Below are 22,411 nucleotides of genomic sequence, written 5' to 3'. Positions count from 1 at the left end.
TGTCGTCCTCCATAGTGTCATCCTCCGTAGTGTCGTCCTCCGTAGTGTCGTCCTCCGTAGTGTCATCCTCCGTAGTGTCGTCCTCCATAGTGTCATCCTCCGTAGTGTCATCCTCCGTAGTGTCGTCCTCCGTAGTGTCTTCCTCCATAGTGTCGTCCTCCATAGTGTCATCCTCCATAGTGTCCTCCTCCATAGTGTCGTCCTCCGTAGTGTCATCCTCCATAGTGTCATCCTCCGTAGTGTCGTCCTCCGTAGTGTCATCCTCCGTAGTGTCGTCCTCCATAGTGTCATCCTCCATAGTGTCATCCACCGTAGTGTCGTCCTCCGTAGTGTCTTCCTCCATAGTGTCGTCCTCCATAGTGTCATCCTCCATAGTGTCCTCCTCCATAGTGTCATCCTCCATAGTGTCATCCTCCATAGTGTCATCCTCCATAGTGTCATCCTCCATAGTGTCGTCCTCCATAGTGTCATCCTCCATAGTGTCATCCTCCATAGTGTCATCCTCCATAGTGTCATCCTCCATAGTGTCGTCCTCCATAGTGTCCTCCTCCATAGTGTCCTCCTCCATAGTGTCATCCTCCATAGTGTCGTCCTCCATAGTGTCCTCCTCCATAGTGTCCTCCTCCATAGTGTCATCCTCCATAGTGTCGTCCTCCATAGTGTCATCCTCCATAGTGTCGTCCTCCATAGTGTCATCCTCCATAGTGTCATCACATAGTCCTGTGCTAGTAGCATGTAGCATGTAGCATGGACTTTTCCCCTAAGCATATTCAAAGTGGCGTTTACAGCTGGGACTATTCTTAGACCGTTTTTCCTCTCTGGCGAAATTACACAAACACTTCAAACACTTTACGGATATAAGAGCTGTATGGTTGCCATGGCGATGCCTAAGGACATGCAATGTATGTGATGTGAGATGAGTCACACACACTACACTGCTTTACATTTTATTGAGCTGAGGCTTTTTCTCAGAGAGACTCACAATGAGTGCATTCAACCGTGAGACCAAACTCAGAATCAGGAAAGTACAAAGTTCTGTCAGTCAGAGACATTTAAGAGCTGCTGAAGAGCTGCTACTCTGCTAGCTTCTTCTTCACGATGGAGTCTGAAAGATGTGTTTTCAGTTCCTGGTGGGAGATGTAGAGACTTCCTGCTGTCCTGATGTCTCCATGGAGGTACGGTAGCCCGTGGAGGGGAGGAGGAGTGTGAGTGAACTTCAGGAGGCTGAAGATCAGTCGAGCTGCTGCGTTCTGGACGAGCTGTAGAGGGACAAAGACGTGAGCAGGTAGACCTGCAGGAGGAGGTACAGGAGTCAAGATGATCAGAGCCTGAGCCGCCTTCTGAGGGAGAAGGAGACGTATTGGCCTGATGTTGTGTAGCATGGACCTACAGGATGATGTGTAGCATGGACCTACAGGATGATGTGTAGCATGGACCTACACGATGATGTGTAGCACAGACCTAGAGGATGTTGTGTAGTATGGACCTACAGGATGTTGTGTAGCATGGACCTACAGGATGTTGTGTAGCATGGACCTACAGGATGTTGTGTAGCACGGACTTACAGGATGCTGTGTAGCATGGACCTACAGGATGTTGTGTAGCATGGACCTACAGGATGTTGTGTAGCACGGACTTACAGGATGCTGTGTAGCATGGACCTACAGGATGTTGTGTAGCATGGACCTACAGGTACATGTTGTGGTGATGTTGTCGGTCAGGGAGAGTTGAGTGTGGACTTCGTGCTCTTTTCTGGGCTGATGCTCAACAGTTGTCGTGCTCTTCTGAAACACGTGGCACTAGTTCATCTGTATACGATGTATGCCATGTTATCAAGTACATACACTGACATCATGTTAATAGAACACATATGATGATAGTGTGTAATTTACTATTGATGGCAGTAATGAGTTCAGACTCTTCACCTCCCGGCTCATCACACGGTCCATCATCAGTCCCTTCATGGACGTTGCAACGGTGTGTGTTTGTTGAACTTCTCGCGGTGCAGAGGTTCAGATTCAACAGGTGTTTGACATCATAACCGTCATAAAGGGTTTCATAATGAACTGGACCTGAATACTTAACAATACAAAAGCACTTAAAATCACATTTGACCTCGTCACTTAAAAATATAGCCGTAAAATATGAAAACAAAGACCCACATATCCTCGCGCTGTATTGAACTCACCTCTTTGTTTTCGTACTGTTTTAGTTTTTTGCTCATACATCGTATATCACGTGTGTGTGTGTGTGTGTGTGTGTGTGTGTGTGTGTGTGTGTGTCCCACTTCTTTGCCCTGACCCAGTTGTCTTGCCCATTGAGCACACACACACACACACACACACACACACACACCCTCGGGTGCCCTGCAGGCAGGTGGAAGGTGTCCTGGCTGCGCTCGTCCACCATCTGCTTCCCCTGACCTCCTGTCTGACCTTTCCAATGAGGACAGGCCTTCAGACCTCCTCACTACACTTTGTTCCCTTTCCCGCCTTTTTGAAGTCCTCGTGAGCAACTCGTTCCTCAAAAGTATTGAAATACAAACGAGACTTCTGAAGCTGAAGGAAGAGAGAGGCATGGGACGAGATGGGAGTGGAAATGTGTTGACATCCCGAATATGACCAGCTATGATATGACTAATAACTAATAACTGTGATTCTAGTGCGCTCATGCAGCTCTGAGAGAGAGAGAGAGAGAGAGAGAGAGAGAGAGAGAGAGAGAGAGAGAGAGATGATCATCCTCGGCTCACTTTGTCATTGCAACCTCATTATGTGACGGCTGAGAGTCATGCAGCTATATATAGATGTCTACACAGTAAAGGACAGGGTGGCACACACACACACACACACACACACACACACACACACACACACACACACACACACACACACACACACACACACACACACACTCTCTCTTTTCCCTTTCCTCTGCTGTCAGAGCAGTGATGATGTCATCATGGGATGCTGGCATGTGTGCACTACGTGACGAACACAAAGTCCTCACAGTCGCTCATCAACAGATCGGATGAGTAACATTCATAAAGTGAGAATCCGCTGTAGACGGCATCGAACCCATGAATGAATGAGAGGACACTTCCACATAAATAAAGGAAGACCCAGAGGGGAAGATGAAAGCTCAGACGTGAGGCGCTGTGAAGAAAGAGAGGAGAATCGATGGATGACATCATCAACTGACGCGCACAGAAAGACAATGACTCTGTAAGAACCACGATAATAAATAATAAAGTGCTCATACTCAATTAGGACCAAGATGAGCTGCTGGAGGAACAAAGAGCCCCCTGAGCTCTCTTTGTGCTGGAGCTGCTGGCATCGCTGCACAGCGCCACACTGCCCCCTAGTGGATCCTCCAGCACATCGCCTCCATCATGGATCCACTTCTTGAAGATGGATTCAGATAATTCACTTGATCAAAAGTCACAATTAAAGTAACAAGTAAAAGTCCCGAAGCTCAGAAGTAACATCAGTAAAATGTACTAAAATAGCAAAATAAAATATGTTTTGTATTATTTATAATCCAGATACTTTGCAGTTATACTTTATCTCAAAAATGAAAATGTGACATAAAGAAGATAAACCTCTTTATTTTGAGAGAGCACGTTTTGCTTTGAGCTGCCTCAGTTTTTTATTTCATAAATTAAAACACTTCCAACCAACGTCGAAAATTGGTGGCAACCTGTAAACGGTGACTGCCGAGCTTTAAACAGAAGGATGATACCAGGTGTGCCTCTGACACGGCTGCTGCATGCTGGCTGAGGAGCCTAGAGACCAGGATGTAAAGGTCCTGGTCTTATTATGGTCTGTCTGACTCTAACAGACCATAATGTACGAAATGAACATCACGCTGTATAGAAGAAGACCAGAAACTAGAGTTTGAGACATAAACTCATGTTTACAATGTTTACTGAGGGAATACATCAAGAGAGAAGTAGAGTCACTTATATAGACTTCTATACAACTAGAGGAGTCGCCCCCTGGTGGTCAGGAGAGAGAATGCAGCTTTAACACATGAAGCATAGACTTCTATACAACCAGAGGAGTCGCCCCCTGGTGGTCAGGAGAGAGAATGCAGCTTTAACACATGAAGCATAGACTTCTATACAACCAGAGGAGTCGACCCCTGGTGGTCAGGAGAGAGAATGCAGCTTCAACACATGAAGCATAGACTTCTATACAACCAGAGGAGTCGCCCCCTGGTGGTCAGGAGAGAGAATGCAGCTTCAACACATGAAGCATAGACTTCTATACAACCAGAGGAGTCGCCCCCTGGTGGTCAGGAGAGAGTGTTTTGTCGGGTTTAATTTAACTCCATTTGTACATACAGTTAAAGTCAGAAGACAGTTTGAAACAAATATAATACATAAACTAAGTCAATAGAAGTATCAATATATAATATCATGTTCTTTCATTTGCATTGTTGTTCGCGCCTCTGGAGCTTTCAGCCACCGGTCCTGGTCTTCATCACAGTTTGCTCTGCTGTCATGAGTTGACTCCTCTCTCATCACATGACCCAAGTATGAAGGCGATATATTTAGATGGAGGAATAATCCTGTCAAATGAAACTCTTCCCCCTCTGGTCCTGTTCTTTCAGGTGAAGCTGCCCTTCCCCGTGGACCACATCACCAACCTGCCGCGCAACGACTTCCAGATCCTCGTGAAGATGCACAAGCTGAACTCGGAGCAGCTGGAGTTCATCCACGACATCCGCCGCCGCAGCAAAAACCGCATCGCCGCCCAGCGCTGCCGCAAGAGGAAGCTGGACTGCATCCAGAACCTGGAGGGCGAGATCCGCAAACTGGTACACACACACACACACACACACACACACACACACACACACACACACACACACACACACACACAGATCAAATATGAGATAAAATCCCTGATGCAACAGGTCTGAAGCGTCCAGTGTGTTGTGGTTCACAGTAGAATGCTTTCCGGTGAGGCAGCACGCCCTCTGGTGGTCATGTTGGGTAACTGCAGCTCCTCCATCCCATCGTTGAGCCAGAAGGCATTGCTGTTACCTTCCACTTCACTGTGTGGAATAAAGTAATATCACAGTGCCCTACGTGTAACCAGGCCAACTGTGAGGGTTTTAAATTCCAGCAGGTCACGTGTCATACATGTAAACTGGTTGATGGACAGGTTGACTAGTGTCATCAACATTAACAAGTCGTTGGCATAAGCACAGAATTAAATTAAGTGGATCAGCCTCATGTATCACACAAACCTGATCTAGATTCTCACAGTAGTATCGGATCGGTGCAAGACTAACAATGTACATTGTTACATACTACTGTATACTACTGTATATTGTATACTACTATATATGACTGTATATGACTGTATACTACCGTATATGACTGTATACTACTGTATGCTACTATATATGACTGTATACTACTGTATATGATTGTATACTACTGTATATGGCTGTATACTACTGTACACTACTGTATACTGTATACTACTATATATGACTCTATACTACTGTATATGACTGTATACTACTGTATACTACTATATGACTATATACTACTGAATACTACTGTATATGTATACTACTATATATGACCGTATACTACTGTATATGACTGTATACTACTGTATACTACGATATATGACTATATACTACTGTATACTATTGTATATGTATACTACTATATATGACTGTATACTACTGTATATGACTGTATACTACTGTATACTACTATATGACTATATACTACTGAATACTACTATATATGATTGTATACTACTGTATATTACTGTATACTACTGTACACTACTGTATACTGTATACTACAATATATGACCGTATACTACTGTATATGACTGTATACTACTGTATATGACTGTATACTACTGTATATGACTGTATACTACTGTATACTACGATATATGACTATATACTACTGTATATGACTGTATACTACTGTGTATGACTGTATATTACTGTATATGTATACTACTGTATATGTATACTACTATATACTACTGTATATGACTGTATACTACTGCACATGTATACTACTATATACTACTGTGTACTACTGTATATGACTGTATACTACTGTGTATGACTGTATATTACTGTATATGTATACTACTGTATATGTATACTACTGTATACTACTACATATGACTGTATACTACTGTATATGACTGTATACTACTGTATACTACGATATATGACTATATACTACTGTATACTATTGTATATGTATACTACTATATATGACTGTATACTACTATATACTACTGTATATGACTGTATACTACTGTGTATGACTGTATATTACTGTATATGTGTACTACTGCATATGTGTACTACTATATACTACTGCATGCTACTGCATCTGCCTTGCTGACTTGTGCGTTGTGTGTCTTGTGCGCTCGCAGGTGTGTGAGAAGGAGAAGCTGCTGAGCGAGCGCAACCAGCTGAAGGTGTGCATGTCGGAGCTGTGGCAGAACCTCTCCTTCCTGTCCCAGCAGGTGTGTGTGGAGGGGCCTCCTCCCGTCTCCGCCAGCATCGACCTCACGTCCAACCCGCCGTCGCCTTTCTCCGACGAGGACTCGCCCCGGTCCGGGTCCCCGGCGTCTCTGCGAGGCGGCGCGGCGCGTCTGTCGGACGGGGGCCCCGGTCAGGGCCCGGAGGAGTCGGGCCTCGGGCTGGAGGCCCCCGAGGGTCCGCCGCCGCCGGGGGCCGCAGAGGAGGTATGTAGCCCCAACGTGACAGTGGATTTCTGTCAGGAAATGACTGAGAAATGTACAACGGAGGAACAGAGGAGACAGAGCTGTACTTAGCGTCTGGTGGCGGACCGTCACTCGTCCTTCTCTTGATATTTGAAGTCTTCTTTTCTCCTTTCTTTTTTTGTAATGGATGACACAAGCGTTGTCTTATCAGCAATACTGTTCAACAGGTATCTTTGGACTGGAGATAAAACAGAAGCACTGGCAGCTTTCTTTCTTTCTGTGTCTCATCCTGACTCTTCTTCCTGTCAGCTTCCCTCCCTCTCTCGTGCATCATGGGAGGTTAAACTCAGGAATTCCTCAGAATGTTCAGTAATGTCCTGTTAACATGTACATGCACTTTGCTTTACAGTCCTGTGAAACCTTGATAATTACTTTGGTTCTTATGATTGATTTCTAGTAAATATAAGTGGTCAAATAATAATATTAATTCACGTCTGACCGTTTAAAGTTTCAGCACTTCACGAAACATGTCGGTAGATGATTCCCTTTCTTTCTGAGAGACGTTGTGATCGGTCTTGTGTGTTGAGTCCGACAGAGGAGACTGGACATGGTTAGCATAGAGGGACTAATGGGAATAAAACCTGTAAATTATAAATGTCTGCTTTGGGTCTCAACCCCCGACGGCGAGTATTGATTTAGTTTCACGGCCGCTCCGCGGTGAGAGCATGGCGGCTGTGCCGTGGTTAGCTCGTACGTTAGCGTTCCTGCTGAGTGTGAACTCAACATCTTCTGTCACACTGCAGGAGGTCTGTCCACCAGGAGGGAGACAGTGGAGCAGACAGATGTCACCATGTCTCTGAGAACAAAATTACAACTTAGAAGTCCTTTAGCAACTTTGTTAGCAACTCCGTTAGCAACTCTGTTGCGTACGATACGCGGCACGAGACTTAAACATTTCTGTTGGTGCAGATGTTTAATGGAGGCAGCTCTGTCCCTCTTCCTCCTCCTCTTCCTCCTCCTCCTCCTCCTCCTCCTCCTCTTCCTCCTCCTCTTCCAATGTGTTCACACACACGTCCCTCACTCTCAGAATGAAAGCAAACAGTATGTTTTGTGTAGTGTTGAACTAATCTTTAAATGATTAACTCTGTGGTACTCCATCAAACAGCGTACCTTTTGGTCACTGAACATTCGTACTGAGTTGTTGAGAGACACAGGACTTTAAAGTAAAATGTTACCAAAGGTGTGTATTTGTAATATTTTGGTCAAATGAACTCATTATGCAAAGTTTCTTTTGTCAAACTTCACTTGTACTTTTTCTTGTACTCAGATGGACATTTCTACACAATTCTCTCTCTGCCTTCTTTTCATACGTGCGCTAAGAGACAGAAGACGTTACACAGCTCGAGCACTGCCCGGCCTCCAGGAGGCGCCGGCGGGCATCGAGCAAACGCCCCGCGGCGTCAGCACTTAGAGCCCGAGCCAGTCAGCGGGTCGACAGATGAAAGGACCACACCGGTGTCAGCTTCACATGTCTGCTCACCGCCTCCAGAGTGGCGCTGGAGCTTCTTCCAGCTCATTTTTACAAAACATAAGAAGAGCTCACCAGCATGCAGAGCCGCTTCAGCCCGAGCAGTTCCTTCCATCAGCTCTGCTTTTGCTGCAGTTCATCAGGTGAAGCTTCATTTGACAGGTTCCTAGTTGACCAATTCATTCCTCACAAAGCTCTGGAAGGTTCCTCCATTTTGTGATAATTGAAGGGAAAATGTAAACTAGTTACACTTCATTACTTTCTTCAGCAAACAAACACAAAGATAGACATTTGCCTGTCTGTAGTTTGAAATTACTGACAAGTAGTCTCAACAAACTGATTTACGATATTATTTTAACGGATACGAAAATATATGAACTGATCTCAGGTCAACTGGCTCTTTAAAAAACAAACAAATAGTAAATAAAAGGGGATTTGCCGTGGACTGCATGTAAAGATCTCCATCTTACAGTACATGGGCCAGACCACAAAATAATCCAAATACACTGCAAATGAATTTGGTTTCTGTGATTTAGCCACGCTGATCCTCCAGAGTTCATTTGTCTGATAAGTTATTTGATGCTCTAAAAAGGTGACGAGGCTTCATGAGTCGTGCTCCGCTCGCTATCGGCTCCATCGGGCTTAAAGCAGCGGCTTCCATCTTAATACATCATCTATTAGCTCAGAACATCATCTCTAATGCCTCCAGAGAAATAATATTTTTATTTTCTATCCGTTATAAAAGAATTACAGCAGCTAAACGAAGTGTTACCCGTCCAAATTAAAAGTGAAAATCCAAAAGAACAACAGTGTTCACCGAGATGGATCCTCACAGCTGATGTGCACACGATGCGTACACGATGTGCACATGTTGTGCACATGATGTGTACATCATGTGCACATGATGTACACATCATGCACACATGTGTACATCATGTGTGCATGATGTGTACATCATGTGCACATGATGTACACATCATGTGCACATGATGTACACATGATGTGCACATGATGTGTCAGTGTAGAGGAACATTTCACGCTGTGGGAAGCGGCCGGTCGTCATGTGAAGCACACACAGTTTGAAGCCACCCGTGTGGTCTTTTAAAGAACCGCTTCAACAAATCATAAGTGCTCTTTTTGTCTCGTTTATTTATTGTGTTAAGAGTAGTTAAACCGTAGTGTTTGTACTTCTGGTGATTATGTATTTAGCTGCACTGTTCTTGTATTGTACATAAGACAGATATCCCCACTAAAAGTATTTGGTACTTGATGTCGGTGCAAGACGCCAACGTGTTCAATTCACACACGAGCTGTGAACTAGTTTCACGCCGAAGCAAAATGATCAATCTCTACTTAGGAGCCAGCGTCTCTGATGGCGTGTGCCACGCAGGGGACTCTGGCACGTATTGATTTAGAGAGATGCCAAATTCATCTGCTGTGTAGACGTCGATGTGGAGGCACGTGGCAGTGTGAGTGCTGCCGCTGCCGCTGCCGCTGCCGCCGCCGCCGCCGCCGCCGCCGCCGCCGCCGCCGCCGCCTCACGGCGCTGCGCTGGATGTGTTTGGGCTTCTCTCGTCCATCAGGGTCAAGGAAGGTCAAACTACAAACAAAAACAATTGGTAATATTTCATGGCACTTGAGTTTATTTAGAAATGAGTTAGCGACCCTCTAAATGAAGGGATGTGATTTTGTGAACTCGGTGGAATATATTGATCGGTGTCTCATGGCAGCTTGTGATTGTGCTAGCCGAGATATCCCTGCTAGCCAAACACGACCTCATCGGGATGCTAACCGCTCCGAGTGCACTGAAGAGCACAGCTGACTTTCATCGACTTTAATTCCTCAATGTGAAGTTGTTAATTTATTTCTTTGGACTCTTTTTGGGGGGTCGGCTGTAGAGGAAGTTGCTTAGATGTTATAGATGTAGGTTGCTGCCGTTTCTTAGAGTTGATTTGTTAATGGTTGTAATATTTTTTTATTATTGTTGCCAATTTTCATATGGAAATAAGTCTTCATTTACAAATCACACATGTACTTAAATTAATTTCAACTTCAAGAGGTGTGAGTATGTTTACAATTTTTGTGTATTACCTTTTTGTTTTTGTAAAAATATAACTAAGACCTGAGAATTAAGCTGAATACAGCTGGTAAAGCTTTTGTTTTGAAATTTGTTTTGAAATTTACATAAGTTAAAACAGTGTTGATGAATTTGTGAGAAAAATACGCATCTGACAAAGTGCAGCTACAATTTCTTGCCTTAGAGGTTCCAGAGGCCAAAACCATGTGGTGAGGGGCCGGCGGGCGGCGTGGCGCCGTGTGGGCGTGGCCTCCTCGCGGGTCATGGAGCGGTCCGGTCCACAGACATGCAGGTCACATGACCCCAAAGGCCCGGTGTCTGTGTGTGTGTTCGGAGACCCAAACAGTTCAACAATAAACAAATGGAATAAATAATCCTCTCAGTAAATACAGACAGCACATGGAATACAGCCCTGAAATAGTTCGACAAAGCGTTGCGTGAAAGAAGAGTTTCACGGCTACTTTATACCTTTGCGCGTGTTTATTCATATGAATATTTGTTCCACAACATCTTGGTTATTTATTTCATGTTTTCCTGCGTGGGTCTCCACACGCTCTGGTGGGAACAAACCGTCAAAGAGGACCAAGAGTTTTAAAGAATAAGATGTTCCTGATGGGCTCATTGGAGGCTGCAGGTCAGAGATGTGGAGCGCAATATTCCTCGTGTCTGGAACCAGATCAGTGGAAAAACATCTTGTTGATCCGTCTCAGAAGTGATGCTCCCGTCACGTGTGTGTCTCTGGATGGAGATGCGTTACAGCAGAGGCACCAGAGCAACATGGAACCTAAAGGAACAAACCAGTGTTCCCCGTTTGACCAGAACATGCATGCACTTCCTCTTACTGCCAGCCGTAAAGCACACAATCTCTCCATTATGCTAACAGTGCAAACGTGACCTCTTTGGACTTGAAACCGGCCGGCGTGAGTTCATCCATCACATCCTGTAATAATGTGATGGACCTTTGACGTTTGAAGCCTCTGTACTGAAAGACATGAACACAACGCGCTGCCTGCTCGACTCGTTTACCAGTACATCACCTTATTAATATGACGTCACGTGATTATATCACACCAACAAACATGGGACTGAGGACTCTGAGGACTCTGAGGACTCTGAGGAGTCTGAGGACTCTGAGGACTCTGAGGACTCTGAGGAGTCTGAGGACTCTGAGGAGTCTGAGGACTCTGAGGAGTCTGAGGACTCTGAGGAGTCTGAGGACTCTGAGGACTCTGAGGAGCCTGAGGACTCTGAGGACTCTGAGGACTCTGAGGACTCTGAGGAGCCTGAGGACTCTGAGGACTCTGAGGACTCTGAGGAGTCTGAGGACTCTGAGGAGCCTGAGGACTCTGAGGACTCTGAGGACTCTGAAGAGTCTGAGGACTCTGAGGACTCTGAGGAGTCTGAGGACTCTGAGGAGTCCGAGGACTCTGAGGACTCCGAGGACTCTGAGGAGTCCGAGGACTCTGAGGACTCCGAGGAGTCTGAGGAGTCCGAGGAGTCTGAGGAGTCCGAGGAGTCTGAGGAGTCGGCTCCGTCGCTGTAATTGCTTTTTCCTTCATGGGATGCTTCAGTTTCAACGTCTCTGAGTGCAGCTGATTGTTTGGACCATGAGCAGTGGTTATCAGGGAAGAGCTTTTCCTTTAAGTATTTTTAAAAGACAATACATGATGGCAGAAGTACTTATTTAATCCAATCTGTTTACAGAAAGCGTTAATCTTGAATCTCAGATTGTGATTATTTTTTTTAAATCTCAGTCGAACAGACTGTAAGCACTTATCTACCTGGATGATTCAGCATACCTCGTCTTCTGACTGTATGATAGACATGTAGACAGTTTCTGTGGCGTTGTTTCCAACTTTTTACAGTGGTCACATTGTGTTTGTAGATTTTGGTGAGCCATTTTTACGTGTTCTTTTTTTATTTGAGTACCTGCAACATGACTGTTATATGCAGATTGAGCGTTTTCCATTTCCTTTTTTTTAATCTCTGAATGTTCAAATGACTTGTGTTTTGTTTTGATTACTTTGTAAATATTGTGCAACATGTCATGTTTTGTTTATTTGATATGAAAAATGGTTTTAAAGAAGAAAAAAAACATTTTGTCCAGGCATTTTTTTCTTGAGAAATAAAACAAAAAGCATGATGAGTCCACGGCGTGGTGTTGGTGTGTGGAGTCTGATTCAATATCTGCTCACAAAAGGACCTGTGCTTTGTTAAGAAGCATTTTAATCTGAGTACAATATAAAGCATCATACGTTCTCACGAACGGGCCGTATACAAATGACTATTTACAGACGCACACAGGTTCTAACCAGGTCTTCATTTAGAAAAAGGATTTGAAGTCCAGAAGCCAACAGATCTTCATCCTCCATCGTGTTGCTTCTGCTCGCTCAAAGATTCAGCCGTCACATGGAAAGATGTCCACATCAGGAAAGGTAGGATCTCTCTCTCATGTCGACTCTAAGGTGCTTCGCTCTGGGCTCCGGCACGAGTCCGCTGCCTCGTCGGGGTCGAGTGCCTCGCTGCCCTTTGACCCCGGGGGACTCGAGCGCTGACTCCGTGCTGAAGGCTGGAAACACTGATGCAGGAACACCGGCTCCTCCTGCCGCCGCCGCCGCCGCCGCCGCCGCCTCACTTCTTCATGATGGAGGAGATATCCAGGAACATGCTCTGAGGAAGACAAGAGGACAGCTTAGACTGGAGCCAACACACCGCTGGAGCTCCATGTCGCTGCTGATCTCACGCTGAGGACACGTCATCACAGCCCAAAGGCAGGACATGCGTCTGTGGCGAGTCGTCCAAGCACTTCGTTCATCCCGGATGTGCTGACGGGATACCTGTCGGTCGACTCACCTGCCTGCACGACCTGCACTCGTTGCTGTTATTGCATTGTCCTCTTGCTGGGTTGCTCAAAATGAGCAACTCCAGCTGTAATAATATACCGAATATTCTTCAAAAGCAGCTTTTTGAAAAGGTTATTTTCACATCTGGGAACAAAGAACGATGAATATTGCTGCTCATTCCAAAGTGGGAGAGAAAACCCTGCAGAGGTTCATGTTCTGAGAAAACAATGTTGATGATGATAATAATATAAAATCCATGAAGCGCAACAAAGGTGAATATGAAAAGAAATAAAATGGGTAGAGCAAATGAAGGTGCATGATCATTCATTTACAGAACATTTAAGTGTCAAACATATCAAACACGGTTTATTCATTTGTTCATTTGTTCCAAACTTTACTATAAAATAATTCCAATTTTTTCTTTAATCTTTTAAATAATATTTATATTTTTTGTGTTATCTGTATATATTTTTTTAATTTATCTGTATAATTCCAACAAGATTGCAATTGCCTCCTGAAAATTGTTGTTGTTTTTCTTTTCCAGTCTGAACTGAAGGACTTATTAATATCATTATTATTATTATTATTATTATTATTATTATTATTGCTATACATTTTATTATCATTGTTATAGCAGTTTGATTTCGTCCCATCACTCCCACAGTGACTGTCAGAGGCTGCCAGTGTGTCACTACTGGACTTCGTCCACATCAACAGAAATGATTTGTTTCTTTCTCTCTGTAAAACATGACTCACATCTTCGACTGGATTTATTCATAATTACTTGGCTTAGCAGTGGATGAAACGCTTATCCTCTAAACTCTGCCAGTGAGCAAGTGACTTCTTTGATCACTGGCAGACGCTCCAGGATTCAAACCTGCAACAGAAATGGACTACTCGGCTCAGACACAAGAGAATATCTCGGCTCTTTACTTGCCATTGACATCCTTCGGCCCCCGGCGGGCGGCATCATCGGCATGTCTCCCTGCAGGGAGCCCAGTTCATCTGACTCCTCTGAGGTATGTAAGGAAGGACTCGTGGAGCCGCTGATGGAGGACAAGCTGTCAGATGGCGGCCTCATCATGAAGCTGGTCTTCCTGGGGTTGGATAACAGGACTTCGCTCTCCATTGACTCCCTTCGCTCGTCCTCTTCCATGTCTCTGAGCGCGCCGGGCCTCAAGGAGCTGGTGGACAACACGGCTTCCAAATGACTGGGGTGATCCGCCTGATGGCTTGTTGCACTTCCCTCCACATTTGACACAACAGAAGCAACAGAAGCCCAGGCCAGATGATGGTCCACCATAGCCGTGCGGACTTCCAGACCTTCGTGAGTTTGGGGAGCTTGAATTGCAAAGTTCTGGCCACACCTGGGTGGCATCCGAGGTTCGGGACAGATGTAGCTGGTCTGACTGTGCCCCAGATAGGCCAAGCTGTTGTGTCTTGGTGCATCCTGGTTGGCTTTGAGCCCAGTGTTGTAATATGGAGGCTTCATGTCCGCCTCTGGAATCACTTTGAAGGTCTGAGTCAAAGGCCCGTTGTGAGGTGATACATTACTCATTACACAAAGGTGCGGTAAGGACCTCTTCTTGGACTTGTAAATCAAGCTGTCATCTTCCGTGTACCTCTCTCCATACAGTGTCTGTTTGATTTTCCTCAGGCCCAGGTGGGATATTTCCAGAATGTTGAGGAACAGTGACACACCAGCAATAACGATCATGAAAACCATGAAGATGGTCTTCTCTGTGGGCCTGGAGATGTAACAGTCTACACTGTTGGGGCAAGGTAGCCGCTCGCACCTATAGAGGGGCTCCAGTTGGATACCATAAAGGATGTACTGGCCCAGGATGAAGCAGACCTCCACCACAGAGCGAGTCAGGATATGGATGATGTAGGTTCTCAACAGAGAGCCTTTGAGCGGAGCCTTCTTCACCCTCCTCTGCTCGTCCAGCCTCCTCAGCTCCCTCTCCATGCGCTTGTGCTCGTCCAGGGCCAACTCGACCTCGTCCAGCTCCTCCTTCAGCTGGGCCCGGCGGCGGTGACGCTCCTTCTCCAGCGCTCGCATGCAGTAGAGGGCGTGGCCCATGTAGACCAGCGACGGCGCAGACACAAAGATGACCTGCAGGACCCAGAAGCGTATGAGGGAGATGGGGAAGGCGCGGTCGTAGCAGACCGCCTTGCAGCCGGGCTGATCGGTGTTGCAGACAAACTCGGACTGCTCGTCGTCCCAGACGTCCTCAGCGGCCGCGCCCAGGATCAGCATGCGGAAGATGAAGAGTATGGTCAGCCAGATCTTGCCCACGATGGTGGAATGAATGTGGACCTCTTCTAGGATGCTGCCCAGCAGGTTCCAGTCACCCATGGTCAGCGTCTCACCACTTCACTGCCACATGTCTTCAAACTGTGGAGACATGCACAAAAACAAACTGTATGTCAACAATGTTTTCACTAAAACACGCCGCAGTTTACAGGTTTGATGTTTGTCTCAGCGTTATTAATTGTGACAGCGTTGAGATTCCTGAGTCCCTGGACATGCCACGCTCACTAAAAATAATAATAATCAAGCAAAGAGTTGGGTTGTAGGCTGCTGTGGATGTTTACAGATGGTTCAGGTTGTAATTTAACTATTTGCATTCATTTTGTAACTTTGGATGTTCAACTGCTTGTATTTGTTGCATGTATTTTCGTCAATGTTGTGGCGTCCCAAGACGTGAGAGGAATACATCTGGTGAGTGGAACGTTTTTATAATCGACGGGGACCAGTTGCAATGAACCCCAGGAACCCTTCAGAGAAATCGTTTGGTGTTACTGTGTATTGTCAGAATGGGATGAACAGACTCGATACCTTTTGACTTCAGACCTGGTTTACTGTTCTCAACATCGAGCCCATTGGTCCACCATGTGTCGAGATACAAACTGGACCAATCAGCAAACTCAGTGTTTAGAAGTTCATGTAAAACTCCTCAAATCTTCCAAAGATCACAAACAGAAATCCCAATGAGTGACTTGTTTTTTTCCGGTTCTAAAATTGCAGCGGCCACTGACATCCTAGTGGTGAGCTCGTCCAATCAGCTGAGGTCATGTTGGTGTCTGACTGAAGGGGATAACTGTCAATCATGAGTTGTCCAGCCTACATGACAATGATTCCTGTCCCGAGCAAAGAGACCAAAGAGAAGAAGAGAAGTCAAACTGGTCTGCCATTGTGACGCAACAAAGTGTAAAATGCATTTCGTGGGTAATTCAGACTCTGTGTGCGTCATCAGAAGACATTTCTGAGAAAGTGAATTATGTTTGAGGCTTTTTATCAACAACATCATGGCTGCTGCAGAGCCGCAGCATTCGTTTCATTATCCAGTCAATACTGCGGCTCCAGAAGTCATCGCTGGATGACATCACAACAGTCTGGGGTTCAGAGGCACTCGCTTTTAAAAGGTCACGACTGCGGTGGTTTTATTGTACCGCTGACATTTGAACCACAGCGGTGCTTCATCAAGGCCTTCATGAAACCACATGCAATCACAGCGTTGGTGACGCAATCACATAATCGGAGCGTCGTCCATGAAATTATGTCCTTGCCGTTGTCAGCACCTAATATTTGATGTGCATTGACCAGACAACCGCATGCTGACACAGAGGCATCTAAACTAAATACCGTTGCGCTGTGCAGTGCGATAGAAAATAACACGCACATTCTGATTCACGGTGGGACCTGGACAATCACAGTTCAGGCCATCTGAAAAAAGAAACGTCTCACACGAGCCGTTCCTGGACCAAAGGGACCAGTTGGGAACAAGACATTACAGCAGAAGACGAATCAACAGCTCCAGCAGCACTTACATATCACTGGTCGCTGCTCCCTCTCTGCCTCTTGATGCACCTCATCGTGTTCACATGCGCATCCTAGGAATAGACTGTGTCTGCACGGCTACCCCATGGAGGTGTCTGGTGATCCTCTGGTGCCGGTCCCAAACTCCAGTCCACATCCCTCTGCTCTCCTCTGGCTCGGTCTTGTTTGTGTGTGCAGTGTGTTTGGAGTGCTCTCCCGTGTGACATGCAGGGTTCACAGGATGTGAGCATCGATTGCCTCCCGACGGGACAATGTCCCCACACCCACAGCCCTCCCTGCTCCCACAGCAGTGCCAACTCCAACCAGTGCCATCAATATCAGTCTCTCTGGCAGAGAGACTGATATTGTTACTGGCTGGTCTTTCTCAACTTCTACTGTACATTTGATTAAATAAATAGGATAAGATTAAATCTAGGATATAATTCATGCGGATACGCTCAGAAGGTCTCCATGTTTTGGGCCTGTTTACTGTTTTTATGTGAATTGTTTACTTGGAGTTTTGAAATAACCTTAATCTCCCAAAAGCATTGAAATAGTCCGAAGCAGTGTCAGTGGAGAGCTCCATGTTTTGAAGCAGATACTAGAGTGCAGCTCCTCTATCTCTGTCTGCAGACCCGGCTGCACACGCTGATATGAGGCTGTTGTCTACGTGCTCGGTTACAGCCACCAGCAGGCCGCAGACAGCCGCGCTCGCTGCACTGCACGTCAGCCTGACTTCATTAAAATGGCCGCTAAATCTCTATTTTCTATTGGCACCAAACACAACTTTCACTTGAATCGGCAAAGGTTACGTTTGTACAACTTTATTGTTCAAACACTTTGTAATGAGACAACATCCAGTTGGTTTATGGAATATAAAAGTCAAAGTTCACCACGTTGTCCAATTGAATGTGTGTTTAATGGATCATGTTCATGTTATTTATCTATATGTCTGCCTTAAATGCACTCTGACTGAGTGTGTGTGTGTGTGTGTGTGTGTGTGTGTGTGTGTGTGTGTGTGTGTGTGTACAGGAACCTTGTGAAAGTCTCAACGTGAAAATAAATGTAATAAAAACTCCCACAGGTAGAACCTGAGAGTACTTTGCTGCATGTTGGATTAGTATTCTCTTGAGCTGAAGAAAGCTGCAGCCGCCACTGAGTTTCCTCTCTGGTCAGAAGTCTAATGATGAGTGACCAGTCACCAGGTGACGGGTCGCCAGGTGACGAGTCGCCAGGTGACGAGTCACCTGGTGACTGGTCCCCTGGTGACTGGTCCCCTGGCGACTGGTCCCCTGGCGACTCGTCACCTGGCGACTCGTCACCTGGCGACTCGTCACCTGGCGACTCGTCACCTGGCGACTCGTCACCTGGCGACTCGTCACCTGGCGACTCGTCACCTGGCGACTCGTCACCTGGCGACTCGTCACCAACCCTCGACTCCACTGAGCGTTGTAGCGTCTCTGATGGTCGGATGCTAGTAGCAACACATTCAACATGTACCCACTTTGTATGATGGTCCAGCAGCATCACAATGGAGGTAAATTATATTGTAAAAAAGGAGAAAAAAGCCCAGATTAGAAAAAGAAAAAAGACCTTTTTGACACAATGAACCGTGTTGATTGTTGTACACACGACAGCATGCAAACAGGAATATTCCTGTAATATTCATGTGTAGCAAGGCTGCTGCATGTCAAACGGGTTAACAGCGACATGACACAGGAATGAGTTTTTAGCATATTGAATGCTGACACTACCCCCCCCCCCTCGCTCAGAGTAAAGCAATAGTACATATTACTGGCTTGATTTGAGAGCCCTGGTGCTTGGCTGCATAAAATGACCAGCTGTGCCTGGAGGGCCTTTAATTAGGTTTCCATCGCGCTCGGACAGAGTCAATGGACCATTGATCTGATTTTCCCTTCAGAAGCTGTGGCTGTGGTCGCTGAGGCCACATGTCACCCCGGGATCATTGGATTACACAACTTGCTTCATCAGTGGCTCCGCCCGATGGCCTGACTGACAGCTGGGTGAAGGCGGGACTTTGTCTGCCTGCTTGTTGACGCCGAGGCTCCAACGTTCCCTTTTGGTCATCAAGGTTCCTCGTTGAGTGAAAAGTCACAGAAGTATCTACAGAAAGGGTCTGCTTTGTTCCAAAAGGAGCTTTGATGCTTCCTTCATCAGCTCCTTTAGCATAGGAAACACTGGACCTTCCTTTACCAAAGGAAAGGAGATAATATCGACCCACAATTCCTTGCTGACAAACGCAGGTCATGTAAAGATAACGGCTCGTGTCCGTTAGCATAACTTGGAAATGGGAAAAGGGTCAAGAGACAAAAGATAAGTGTTTCTACACATTTATAACATAGTTTCCCCCTAAAAAGTATTAACTTATTAACTTGAAATGCAGCCTTTAGAGGAAGGTATGAACATCTGGACTAGTGACAGTGATGTGTTACAATGCAGAGGCTTCTGACCGCAGGAGACTGTACAAAGAGAGATTATACTTGATCAGAATAGCTTCTGTCAGAGGTGCAGAGACACACCTGACCAGGTGCAGCCTCACTGACCAACGAGCCATCCAACCAGGCCGACGCGAGAAAGACGCACTTCCTCCTAAAATATAATAAATCTAGAGAAACAAGAGAAACGTGGCTGAACGCTGCAGATCTCACACACACACACACACACACACACACACACACACACACACACACACACACACACACACACACACACACACACACACACACACACACACACACACACATTCAATCTGTTTTATTATTATTGTTGTTATTATTTTTGTTATCTCTATAAGTTCTATATTTCTATGTTTTTCTGATGCTTTGGCAATATTGTTGTTGCAGCGTTCGTGCCAATAAAGCTAATTGAATTGAGCGCCACAGGGCGCTGTGTGTGTTGAGCAGCGTGAGCTGCACCACGCGGCCTCCAGGGCGACAACACACTCACTGTTGTCGTGTTTGTTTTACCTTTTGATCGTTCCAGACGGGCTCAACCTCTCCTCTCCAAAGAGACCTTTGTTTTTCCACACAAAAAATGTGTCTGGAGCCGCCAGAGCTATTTTAAAAAGTCATATTATATCAACAAAAACTATGGTTGTTCATGGAATGATAGAAGAAGAACATTTCACCTGTTTGACCCGTTATGACAACATCGTTGAGTCAAGTGAAAACCTTGATGCGTCTCTGTGAGAGTTCCTCGTCTCATCTCGAGTCGCAGGTTCTCCTTTAAACCTCTTTTTACTGAACGTCTGATTTACTGACGACGCCTGAACGTCTCATGAGCTGCACAACCAGCAGGCGAGGAGTCGCTCTTCCTCGCTCTTCCTCGCTCTTCCTCGCTCTTCCTCGCTCTTCCTCGCTCTTCCTCGCTCTTCTTTGCTCTTCCTCGCTCTTCTTTGCTCTTCCTCGCTCTTCCTCGCTCTTCCTCGCTCTTCTTTGCTCTTCCTCGCTCTTTTTTGCTCTTCCTCGCTCTTCCTCGCTCTTCCTCGCTCTTTTTTGCTCTTCCTCGCTCTTCCTCGCTCTTCTTCGCTCTTCCTCGCTCTTCCTCGCTCTTCTTCGCTCTTCCTTGCTCTTCCTCGCTCCTCCTCGCTCTTCCTCGCTCTTCTTTCCTCTTCCTTGCTCTTCCTCACTCTTCCTCGCTCTTCCTTGCTTTCCTTGCTCTTCTTCGCTCTTCCTCGCTCTTCCTCACTCTTCCTCGCTCTTCCTCACTCTTCCTCGCTCTTCCTTGCTCTTCCTCGCTCTTCCTCGCTCTTCCTCACTCTTCCTCGCTCTTCCTTGCTCTTCTTCGCTCTTCTTTGCTCTTCCTCGCTCTTCCTCGCTCTTCCTCGCTCTTCCTCGCTCCTCCTCGCTCTTCCTCGCTCTTCATCGCTCTTCCTTGCTCTTCCTCGCTCTTCCTCACTCTTCCTTGCTCTTCCCTGCTCTTCCTCGCTCTTCCTTGCTCTTCCTTGCTCTTCCTCACTCTTCCTTGCTCTTCCTCGCTCTTCCTCGCTCTTCTTTGCTCTTCCTCGCTCTTCCTTGCTCTTCCCTGCTCTTCCTCGCTCTTCCTTGCTCTTCCTCACTCTTCCTTGCTCTTCCTTGCTCTTCCTCGTTCTTCTTCGCTCTTCTTTGCTCTTCGTTGCTCTTCGTTGCTCTTCCTTGCCCTTCCTCACTCTTCCTCGCTCTTCCTCGCTCTTCCTCGCTCTTCCTCGCTCTTCTTCGCTCTTCCTCGCTCTTCCTCGCTCTTCCTCGCTCTTCTTTGCTCTTCTTCGCTCTTCCTCGCTCTTCCTCGCTCTTCCTCGCTCTTCCTCGCTCTTCTTTGCTCTTCTTTGCTCTTCCTCGCTCTTCCTCGCTCTTCCTCGCTCTTCCTCACTCTTCTTTGCTCTTCCTCGCTCTTCTTCGCTCTTCCTCGCTCTTCCTCGCTCTTCCTCGCTCTTCCTCGCTCATCAGCATGGATACTCTTCATCAGATGTGTGTGTTTCTTCTGGACGAGTCTTTCAACATGAAATGTTTCCTTGTTTGTTAGCTTCTGGTCAGCAGCGTCGCTGCAGTAAAGTAAATAAATAGTCTGCGCAGAATGAAAGTCGACGTTTCTTTGTTTTTATTTATCCGTTGAAACTTCATTGAGGGCTGCGCTCTGTGACCTGCAGGGAAGCTGCTTACAGGATGTGATGCACATTTTAGTGAAAGAAATATTTAAACATTTATTTTATTTTCAGTGACCCAAAATCACCTCAAACTCCAACATCAGAGTTCTCTTTGAGAGATTTGCACTTCCTCACTTCCTCAATTTGTCATATTACAATTTTATTAAAATGTTTTCAGTGACATGACAGTGTATGAAAATACTGCTCTTACAACTTACTCCTAATACTGTACGACTAATAGTACACAACATCGACTGCACAACTTCACTATCACTACAAGTCGAGTGTCTTTGCTCCTCCTGCAGCGCGGACAACAAACATTTACACAATGACCCACAACATGAAGCTTCTGTTGTGCAGCAGCGGTCAGGAGCAACACACAGGTTGTTATTGTGTGACCTCACGACACTTTAAGACAAGGGATTGAAACATGACATTAATTACATTTAATTACACAAAAGGAATCACGATAATGACATGTAGACACTGTCAGTATGTTCATTTCAAATAACAAATGTAAACATATGAAAACAAATGAATGCATACACGCATGTGCAGGTGGACACACACAGTCAATATTCACTATACAAACACATGTTAACACATTGTTTCTGAATATGTAGTTTGATAAGAATGTTTTGTCGCACAGCTTCAGCGTTGGGACTGTAAAAGTGTCGAGGTCCAACGCGGCCTTCTGACCCGGCACCTGTCTGCTCTCCGTTTGGTTATGAGGTCATTTTCAAACATTCAAACCTGTTTTGTATCTTCGGCCGCCGTCA

The 22,411-nt window shown here is 45.9% G+C and overlaps 2 protein-coding genes across 2 annotated transcripts in view; one reads left to right on the top strand and one right to left on the bottom strand.

Moving 5' to 3' along the window:
• Positions 1-7,638, top strand: part of LOC137798605 (transcription regulator protein BACH2-like) — a 34,226-nt gene extending 26,588 nt beyond the window's left edge. The window contains exons 4-5 of the mRNA XM_068595481.1: positions 4,612-4,818; positions 6,426-7,638. Coding sequence (XP_068451582.1) covers positions 4,612-4,818; positions 6,426-6,830 — 612 coding nt within the window. The 3' untranslated portion in view covers positions 6,831-7,638. The remainder of the gene's footprint in view (positions 1-4,611; positions 4,819-6,425) is intronic.
• Positions 7,639-12,773: 5,135 nt separating this feature from the next.
• Positions 12,774-15,526, bottom strand: gja10a (gap junction protein alpha 10 a). The gene is made up of 2 exons (XM_068595459.1): positions 14,101-15,526; positions 12,774-12,994 (listed from the first exon to the last, which is right to left on the bottom strand). Exons 1-2 carry the CDS (start codon positions 15,524-15,526, stop codon positions 12,774-12,776), a joined length of 1,647 nt encoding a protein of 548 aa, XP_068451560.1.
• Positions 15,527-22,411: the final 6,885 nt, after the last annotated feature.

Source organism: Clinocottus analis, unplaced genomic scaffold (genome assembly GCF_023055335.1).
Source record: "Clinocottus analis isolate CAN_PGR_092001 unplaced genomic scaffold, fCliAna1.0.p SCAF_30, whole genome shotgun sequence".
NCBI classification, from domain to species: Eukaryota; Metazoa; Chordata; class Actinopteri; order Perciformes; family Cottidae; genus Clinocottus; species Clinocottus analis.
This window is presented reverse-complemented; position numbering and strand designations above follow the sequence as displayed.

What these genes read in the sequence shown, in the direction of transcription:
- gja10a (XM_068595459.1), bottom strand. Translation starts at nt 15,526, where the DNA reads ATGGGTGACTGGAACCTGCTGGGCAGCATCCTAGAAGAGGTCCACATT. An exon ending in CCGAAGGATGTCAATGGCAA is followed by an intron (nt 12,995 to 14,100) that starts GTAAAGAGCCGA and finishes TGTCTTCCTCAG; the next exon opens with AGCATGTTCCTGGATATCTC.